This window comes from Mustela lutreola, chromosome 3 (genome assembly GCF_030435805.1).
Source record: "Mustela lutreola isolate mMusLut2 chromosome 3, mMusLut2.pri, whole genome shotgun sequence".
Classification (NCBI taxonomy): Eukaryota; Metazoa; Chordata; class Mammalia; order Carnivora; family Mustelidae; genus Mustela; species Mustela lutreola.
In genome coordinates this window covers 1,515,708-1,525,141 of record NC_081292.1, presented here as the reverse complement: position 1 = coordinate 1,525,141, position 9,434 = coordinate 1,515,708, and the positions used below count along the sequence as shown (strand labels likewise).

At 57.3% G+C, this 9,434-nt stretch overlaps 1 protein-coding gene across 1 annotated transcript; it reads left to right on the top strand.

The window, feature by feature from the left end:
• The first annotated feature begins 353 nt into the window (after positions 1–353).
• LOC131827791 (glycosyl-phosphatidylinositol-anchored molecule-like protein) lies at positions 354–5,718 on the top strand. Its single transcript, XM_059168819.1, has 2 exons — positions 354–498; positions 5,268–5,718. Exons 1-2 carry the CDS (start codon positions 369–371, stop codon positions 5,555–5,557), a joined length of 420 nt encoding a protein of 139 aa, XP_059024802.1. The 5' UTR covers positions 354–368; the 3' UTR covers positions 5,558–5,718.
• The last annotated feature ends 3,716 nt before the right edge of the window (positions 5,719–9,434 follow it).

Here is a 9,434-nt window from a genome sequence, read left to right as displayed (position 1 = left end):
CTGTGATATCCTCATCAGAGAAGGAGTTCGAGGGGGAATTTCTGTCATCTTAGCCAGCAGAGACCTTTGTCATCAGTGCAGATGGCGGACACGGGGTGGAACTTCCTCATGTGAGCAGGCAGGGGTGGCTGGTCCAGCAGCCTCTGGGAGGGCACCGGCCGTTTATGACTCTCAAGCTTCCTCGGGCAGTTGAGGCTTATCTGCAGAGGGCAGGGTCTCCCCCTTGCCCTCTGGGAGCAGGAACAGGCCCCGGCTTCTGTGCAGAAGCTCGTGCTGCCAACAGCAAAGGGGCCTTCAAGGCAGGGGGAGGGTCAGCTGCCAGGGGAGGGCGCAGCCGGCTGGTAACGGGGCAGAGACACGCGGGCCTGATGCCGCTGTGTCTTCTGTCAGGGCCTGCCAACATGAAATGCCACGAGTGCTCGGTATTCAACACCTTCCACTGTCCGACTCTAAGGGTCTGTGAAAACGACGTCAAGTACTGCCTGACAATCTCTGTTCGTAAGTATCTGTTCGTCCTTCCTACGCCTTGTGATTGAGTCCGTTACAGGGAGCAGGTCCAATAGGTTATTTCTCTGCACCCTGAATCGGCCTTGGCCCGCCCTGACCCATCCCGGGAGCACATCCCAAGCACTAGGCTCAGCCCAGCGAAGGGCAGTGCCACCATCGTGGAGAGGCCCATAATCTGCCGGGGCGGGCTGCAGTGTGCACATGTCCTGAGCTGTCTCGCGGGCTCGGGGGTGGCTGCTTCTCTAGGGCTCCAGCTCCTGGAGGAAGCGGACATGCCGTGGCCATGTCAGGGCAACACCTACCTCCCGCAGATGCCAAGACAAAGCGTGGGCTCAGGCAGAAAGGTCAGGCAGTCGGGCCCTCCCAGCATGCTCTCGCCTCTCACTCAGAGGCTCTCGGGCCCTGAGAAAGGCGCCCCACTCTCCAGGCCCCTAAGCTGAGCAATGTGAAGCACCGGCGGCCAGTGACCACTTGTCACCCCAGAAACACTCCACACACATGCCCCGGGGGTTCTGGGCAACCGTGCCGGCGCCATCGGTGGGGAAAGACCGCCTCTTCAAGAGCATCGGGCAAAAATTCATCTTCACCTAAACCTCAACTGGGATTCAAAAATTCCCTCCGAAGGACCGTGGGCTAAGTGTAAAAGGTGCAGTCTGGGACTTTCAGGAGGAGAGAGCGCCGAGGAGGCTAAGCAAAGAGGACCGGGCCTGGCCGCCAGAGCGGGGCCCACAGAGGGGGACTGGCGGTGGGGGACGCCCAGCGATGAGAAGCGCTTCTGTGCGGAAGGCCCTGTTCGGAGGGTGGAGAGGCTACGCACGGGAGCACCAGCGTGCAGCCCGCACTCCCCACAGAAGACCGCGGTCCCCAGCACAGACAGAGCTCTCGCCGTTCAACAGCAAACAATGCAGCCCTCCCGCTAGAACGAGGCCAAAGACACGAAGAGATATTTCACCGATGCAGAGAAACCCATGAACAGATGTTCAGCATCTTGCGCCACTGCCAAAATGAACACTGACACACACAGTTAGGCGTCCTGAATCCGAGTGGCCGAAGTAGAAGAGAGTGACCGCCCCGAATGCTGGCCGGGACAGTAAAGAAACCAGATTCTCACACACCGCCAGCGACAGTGAAGTTGGGGCAGCCGAGACGGGGTCCGGTTTCTTACAAACTGAACATGCAGCTACTCTGCGTGCCCGGAATGGCACTTCTGAGGGTTTCCCCAGAGTAACCAAGTAAAACGGTGCGGCTGTTCACAGCAGATGAATGTGCGACACGCCCGGCCGGAGCATCCCGGCTGTTCTGCACTGCTTAAAGGGTACGGAAGCCATGGGACGGCCGCCCTGCGGGTGCTCCTGCCAGTAAAGAGGAGCAGGTACCGATCCGCCAGCCTGAGCGAATGTCTGGGGCTTCTGCGGAACGAGGGAGGGTGAACCCCAGAGGTGACCGTCCGTGGTCCCGGTTGAGGCCGTGCTCGAAATGACCAACTGCGAGAAGCGGACCCCAGGTTAGTTCTGAGCGCGTGTGGACGAGGGTCCGTGGCTGGCATCTGGGTGGCAAAGACGTCAGTGCATCCGTCTGAGGGCGGAGCGCGGTGATGCAACTGTTGTCTGTCCTGACCGTTCTGAAAGCCAGTGCCCTGGCTGTGACAGCCCGCTGTGCCCTCGCCAAATGTTCCTTTGCAAGTGACTGAGCGACGCTACACGGGAGCTTGCTGTATTTCCTGCGAGTGCTTTGAATATGCCGTTGTCAAAGGGAAAACGTTTAGCGGAAAAGCAATTAAAAATCTACGTGGTTAGATGGTGAAGCCCGGTGGACGTAACGTGGCTGTTTTCCCCAAATTAATCTAAGAACGTCCTGTTCCAGTCAGACTCTCAGTAGGTCTGTGTGTGTGTGTGTCTGTGCACCCACATGCAAGCTGAACCAGATACTGGGATGTGCCGGGGTTAGGAAGGGCTGGAGGGCCCGAGGCAATCTTGCGGGAGAGGAGAGAAACTGGAGGATGGCGCTCTGAACTCGCAAGATGATTTATACCTTTTTGTCGATTCAGACAGTCTGATGTTGGTGTCAAGGTTGAAGAATAGACCTTTAGAGGGGGAAGGAGATCTCAGGTGTGTCTGGTTTCATGCTTTCTGACGACTTTGGCCCCGCAGGTTTAGGGAAGGAGGCTTGTCTGCGCTCACAGCTGGTGGGAGATGGGACCTTAGTCACCGTATGTACTTTACACCAAAGCAGCAGCTTCGGGTGTCTTCTGGATCTCCTTGTAAATACGAAGAGAGCAAGGGGGTCCTGGGCATTTATCCAAAGAACAGTGATCCGAAGGGGCACATGCACCCCAATGTTTAGAGCAGCAGTGTCCACAGTCCCCGAAATACGGAAAGTGCCCAGAGAATGCATAGAGATGGCGTGTGTGTGTGTGTGTGTGTGTGTGTGTACACACATAATGGAGTATTACTCAGCCGTGAAAAGAACGAATCTTGCCATTTGCAACGACATGGTTACAACTAGAGTGTCTTATGCTCAGAGAAATGAGTCACTCAGAGAGACAAATGTCACATGATTTTACCGGCATGTGGAGTTTAAGAAACAAAACAGATGAATGTAGGGGAAGGGAAGAAAAACACAAGAAGCTGAAAGCAGAGAGGGAGAGAAACCACACGAGTCTCTTAACTGCAGGAGATAAGCTGAGGGTTCCTGGAGGTGAGGGATGGGGACGGGGTGACTGGACGATGGGCAGTAAGGAGACCGCCGGCTGGATGAGAACTGGCTGTGGTTCGCACCTGATGACTCGTGCGGTTCTGCGTCTGACACTCGGAATACCGTAGACGTTCCCTGAATTGCATTTAAAGAAGATAAATTTTAAGACGTCAGCTGAAGGGAAACGTAGAAGAATATCTTTGTATCCTTGGATAATTGTGAACTTGAGAAAAGCGAACAATATCGTGCTGGTCACATGTGGCCAAAGTGGCAGGTGCGCTTACATAAAAACTCACCACTTCTGCCCCTGAGAAGACACTGAGGAGACAGTGAAAATGATGCCAGAGATGAAGAGAGAGCAGTGAAAGGCGCTCTGCGGAGGGGCTGTACGCGGTGTATACAATGACCTTCGTCCTACAGATCAGCAGTTGAACAAGCAGATCGCTGCATAGAAATTCGAGCAAAGCGGCTTGAAGGATGTTACCAGAAGATGATACCCACATGGGCAGGAAGTCTCCACAACGAAGCTCAGCATCATCGTTTTTGGTGGAAACGCCAGTCTGAGCCTTGATGCGGTACCCCCAAGGCAACGGCTCCGCATTCACAAACGCCCAGTCAGGGGTGGCGAGTCGTCGAAGCGTCCACCACCCTGTGGAGCGTGCATAGGTACGGCAGGCCCGGCAGCGTGTTCGGCAGCATCTGCCGCAGCCACGCGTCCGCACCCTGAGGACGCGGCGTTATCAGCTCTAAAGAACTCTGCGCGCTCGCCTCTGGATGAGGCCCAGAACATTCCTTGCCATGCTCCTTGGGGATAGACAAGAGCCAGGAACAGCCCTGACGCCCATCACGCACGTGCCGTGGCACAGTCAGCGGGGAAGCATAGAGCTACCGAGCAGGCGGGATACAACAGGGGCCGCGGCGGGGGTGGGTGTCCCAAACACGAAGCAGGCAGGAGAAGCCAGACACCGAAAGGACACAGCGGGAGTACGTAATCACAACGTCCAACGACAACAACGAAGTTCAAGGACGGACGAAGTTAACATATGGCTTACACACCGAGACACTTGCTGTCTTGGGCGCTGGCTGCTCGTCATGCCTGATGGAGGAAGAAAAGCAGGAATGAGGGTTTTCATCCAGTTCTGTTTCTGGACTTTGACGCTGCCGATATTGTTACCAACCCTTCCTGGAAACCCCCTCGGCGGCCGACTTAGGATTCTGCGCTCCACAGGACGGTACGGAACTTTCAAGAGTCCTTTACGTGGCAAAGAAAGAAAAGCAAGTTCCTGGAGCCGGCTGTTCGTTCCTTCTCTGTAACCCCGGAGCCATGAACGGCACATCAACTGCGGCAAGTCCCAGGGAAACAAGTCGTGGGTCAACACGGGTCCCCGGGGGCAGGCTCATGAGCGAGAGCCGAGGACTCGAACTCAAGGACTCGCGAAGGAGGCCTCAGAGGGAGCCTCGCTCCAGCGGCACTGGCTGGCCGAGGCTGTTGGGTGTGCCCGCCACTGAGGTGATCACAGTCACTGTGGGACCCTCGTTGGGACAGAGCGTCCAGTCTGTGCTGGGGAGCAGGTTGGCACTACGCGCGCATCGCCAGTTCCTGTGTTGGGCCAAGAGCTGGGAACATCTGGCCGAGGGGCCGCTCCAACTGCAGAAAATCAGGTGAGGGTCACGGTTTTGGGGTGCTCCACGCCAGGGGCTATGTGATCCTGCGGGACACAAGCCACCGTATTTCTAGAGCCCTGGGAGTCTTAGTGCACGTACCGAGCCGGGCATGTCACACGTGCGGCTGCATGCCAAGGTGCCCAGCGACTATCGGGGAGAGCCCGAGGCAGAGGTGAGGTGGCAGTGCGGACAGAAAAACGTTTCCAGGAGAACCTGTTCAAGGAGGAACAGAACCTCTCGAGGCCTCACTTGACATTCTCTACCAGCGAAGAATTCTAGGCAATGGAGAAGCTTTTGCGGATGTAGAATGTGGGCGCAGCACTAGTTAGACTGGTGAGGTGTGTGTCGATACTCGCAAGCAGAAAGCCTGAAATCAATGATTTTCATGTCTGTATCTCTAGGTGTGCATGAACGGGAACTCCTTGTTTACAAGAACTGTACGAGCAACTGCACGTTCGTGTATCCATCCGAAGTACCTCTTGAAGCCCCAAGAGTCTTGAGGACTAATAGTTTCTATTTTGTTCGGTGTTGTAACAAGATTAATTGCAACGATGGAGGACCTAGTTCTCTGGAGAAGGATATCTCCCTGGAGAGTACAATTGAGGAGACTCTGTCAGGGACCGGGCGCTTGGCGGAGTCGGCATTTTTCCTGGGTGCTGCCTCCATCCTAGTCAGCAACACACTGACGTGAGAAGCCCTCCTAGAGGGTCTGCCCCCCCCATTCCTCAGAGCAAGTTCACGTTCCATCCCTCCCTCGTGAGCCAGGCGCCCTGACCCACATGGCTCCCAGGTGGCGGGTTACCCCTTTGCAGCCTACTTGGAGAGAGAAATAAAGAGCATCATTGTTTGGACTCTGGTGCCCTGGAGGTTTCTTTGTGGTTTTAGCGTTCGATCCGTTTGTTCCTCTTCAGTCATCAGCTCACGAGTAGACCAAAGCCTCTGCCACTCCGGCACACGGGGATCGAGCGTTTGAGTGAAAAGCGGAACGGTTAGAGGGGACAGCGCACGTCTCAGCTGGCAGCGCCGGCCCAGCTGTGCCCAGACCACAGGGAGCTGAGGCCCCCCGAGACCCCAAGCTTCCCTCTCAGAGCGGGACGGTGGTTGCAGGAGGGCGCTTGGCCATAAAGCAGCACACGGCCCACAGTGCCTGACGTTAGAGACTGTGCCGGTGCCTTCTCGCGGGTCAGTGAGCCAAGACCTGCATGAAGCGCCATCCTCCGTCACAATGGCCCCTGTCGTCACGCCAGCGAGAGAAGGTCTCCTCAGATGCTGACGTCAGAGGGCTAAGGGGCCAGAGCCAGCTGCTGAGCGCCTTGAACCGGCAGGGAGACTTCTGGGCGGTGCTGTCATCCTCATTGTGCTCGGGGTCTGTGTCAGGAGAGAGACGTGAAGGGAGCACTAGAGCTCCACCTTCTTTGGCGTCGACCTCTCCTTCTCTAAACTGGATTTGAAATTAGCTAAACTTCACATAACAGGAAAGTCATCATTTCAAAGAGTGTAATTCAGTGTTTTTTACCATATTCACCATACTGTGCAGCCATCCCCACCGCCTAATTCCAGAACATTTGGCAACCCAAAGGGACAGCCTGCTTCAACAAACAGCCAGTCACTCTAAGACCTCTCCTGTGAGACCGGCAAATATTTCTGCACGAGGGCGCGACAGTGTTTGCAAACAGAGTGAGACGTCCTGTCAGCAGCGGCGACTGTGCCACAGTTGTCAGCTCTGTGCCCTGCAAGGCAGCACGACAGCCTCGGCACCAACCCTCCTCCCTCTCCTCCTGGGAGCTCAGGTCAGGAGCCCTCACCGCCAGTCATGAGGCAATCAAGCTTCAGTGTTTCCTCTTCCAGCGGGTAGACTCTCAAACATGTGAAAAAGAAAGCGCCTGCCTGCGCTGGCAGGAAGGACCGGCCATCTTTCCAGTACGGAAATGAGGGCAATGTCAGGTACGGGAGAGGCCGGGCCAGCCCAGCAGCCCCGGGGCCGGGTGGGTCCGCTTCTAAGGGGGAAAGGATGAAGGCGTAGGACCCAGGTAGGATCAAAGCTGCGATTGGAACCCCACAGAAGGGCAGGACTTTTTTTTAAGAAGATTTTGTTTATTTATTTGAGACACCGAGAGAGAGCAGGAGCTAGAGCAGAGGCAGAGGGAGAGCAGGCGCAGACTCCCCGCTGAATGTGGAGAGGATGCCCGAGACGCCGGATCCTGCCCTGGGCCGAGGTCAGGAGTTGGACACTCAACTGAGGAGCCACCCAGGGACCCTGATCTGCCGCTGATCTCCAGGGGCTTTTAGATTCTTGTGTTCACTATGAATGTTCTGCTTAAACTACAGTAAAATCTACATGGTGCCATGTGGTTCGTGAGGGTGTGCAGTAGAGGAAGGTATTTGCAAGAATGCGTGAGCCCGTGGGGACTCGACACCAGCGGAGTGACCTGCCGGTTCGTACATGGTGAACATGGTTGTTGCAAACGCTTGTGTACGAACCTCGTTTCCGTTTCAGGTTTCCTGTTGGCCTCCTTCCAGTGGACAGACACACAAGCCAGCAAATGCTTTTTAAAAAGATTTAAATTCAATTAGCTAACATAAACTATAGCACTTGTTTTTTATTTTTATTTTTTTTAGAAATTTATCTAGTTGAGAGGGAGACAAAGACTGAGAGAGAACGTGAGGGGCTGAGAGGCAGAGGGGGAGCAGCTCCCCACTGAGCAGGGAGCCTGACGTGGGGCTCGATCCCGGAACCTGAGGATCATGACCAGAGCTGACTGCAGACGCCCAACCCACGGAGCCACCCAGGCGCCCCACATCATTTGTATTGTAGTGTTCAAGGATTGTAGCGTTCAAGGATAGCTAGTTGTGTGTAATACCTAGTGCTCATCAGATCACATGTCCTCCTTTTTCCGTTATGATTTTATTTCTTTGTCAGAGAGAGAGCGAGCGTGATAGCACAAGAGGGGAAGCAAGAGAGGGAGAGGCAGACTCCCCACTGAGCAGGAAACCCGATGCAGGGCTTGATCCCAGGACCCTGGCTTTGGGACCCGAGCTGAAGGCAGACACCTAACCTTCGGAGCCACCCCGGCACCCCAGGACAGGACTTTGAAAGACCGCGGCGACACTGAAGACGTAGGGCGGCAATGGTCTGTCTGGCAGTATCGCGACAAGAGAAGGAAGCTGATGTCCACAAGGCGGGAGGGACACCTGTTCCCGCCCGACAACCAGGAGAAACGCCCTCATGCTGGCTTAGGGTTCTTGTCACTCACGTCCTCGGGGAACCCTCACGCTGAGGGATGAACACAGGACGTGGCCCTGGGCAGGGGACCATGCTTGGGTGACTGGAAGAAGCCAGAGAAACGCCTATGGGCAGTGCGGACTCAGCCCAGGCCCCCTCTGGCCAAGGAACAGGTGTCCCACTTGGGGACATCCACGATGTGAAGGTCTAGGCAGCCTGTGCATGGGAAGTCCTGACGAGATAGGAGTGAGGATCATCAAGCTGGGTCTCTCCAGATCGCCTGGACCATTTTCAGAAAGAGCCCAGGGACATCCACCGCCCAAGGACTCAGGGAATCCCAAGCGGGACTCACGGGAAGGGACTGCCACGAGCGATCGCACAGTGAGACATCGGGAGCCACGCAAAACGAGAGATGACCTTGACCCCGAGACCCGTTACTGGGAGGTCATTCCAAGATGTGTGCGGTCACTGCCAACCCAAGGTCCTCCGCTGGCGGGAAGGGGTGCAGGGAGGGCCTGACAGGCGGGGGTCGCAGGGCGCCTCTGCCCGGGGGAGCTGCGAGGCTGTGCAGCAGGAGGGACCCTCTGAGCCTCGGCTTCCCGGCCTGGCCCGCACGCATGAGCTCCTCGCTCCCCTGGAGGGCTGCAGTGACCATGAGGTGAACACGTGTGCTGCCCGCAACAGAGCATCCCTCCGGCCGAGCCTCTTCCGTTCCAGGCCCGCCTCCCTCCCGCGATCCCACAGAGCAGGGCCGCAAACAAGGAAGCGACTTTGGAGCGGCGGGAGAAGCCGGAGCTGCTGACTGAGCGCCTGCTGCAGCAGAGAGCTGGGCCCCTTGCAGACCCAACCTTGCTGTGTCCTCCCCGGGGCCTGGGGGGTGGGAATTCTCCAGCAGAATGCCCACGGGAAGCACTCGAGGCTCAGAGGGGTGAAGGGCCAGGCGCGATGGAAGGGCCAGGCCCGCGTGTGCCTGTGCCCGCAGGGTCCGGGAGCCGCTCTCTTCTCCACGGCTCCACGGCCCCTTGAGCCGTGCCTGGCGGGAGCGGGAGAAGCCCACGCCCCCGCTGCGGCCCTTCTCCGCGGCCAGTGGAGCCAGAAGGGTGCACATCGCCTCCCTCCTCCAGGGAGTCTGGGCAGGACCAGATGCCCGAGGGGCCCCTCAGTGCAGGCAGGGCGGGCCAGACCAGGGTGGAGGGCAGCCCCTCCTCCTCACTGCCTTGCCTGGTTCTCCCCGGGTGAGGTGGGGGTGGGGTGGGGATGGAGGGCGAGCACAGCGACCCCACCCCCCGCTTGGCCTCCCGGTGCCTTTCGACTTGCGGGTGTCACCTGGCCCCAGGCCGCGTGG

What these genes read in the sequence shown, in the direction of transcription:
- LOC131827791 (XM_059168819.1), top strand. Translation starts at nt 369, where the DNA reads ATGCCGCTGTGTCTTCTGTCAGGGCCTGCCAACATGAAATGCCACGAG. An exon ending in CTGCCTGACAATCTCTGTTC is followed by an intron (nt 499 to 5,267) that starts GTAAGTATCTGT and finishes CTGTATCTCTAG; the next exon opens with GTGTGCATGAACGGGAACTC.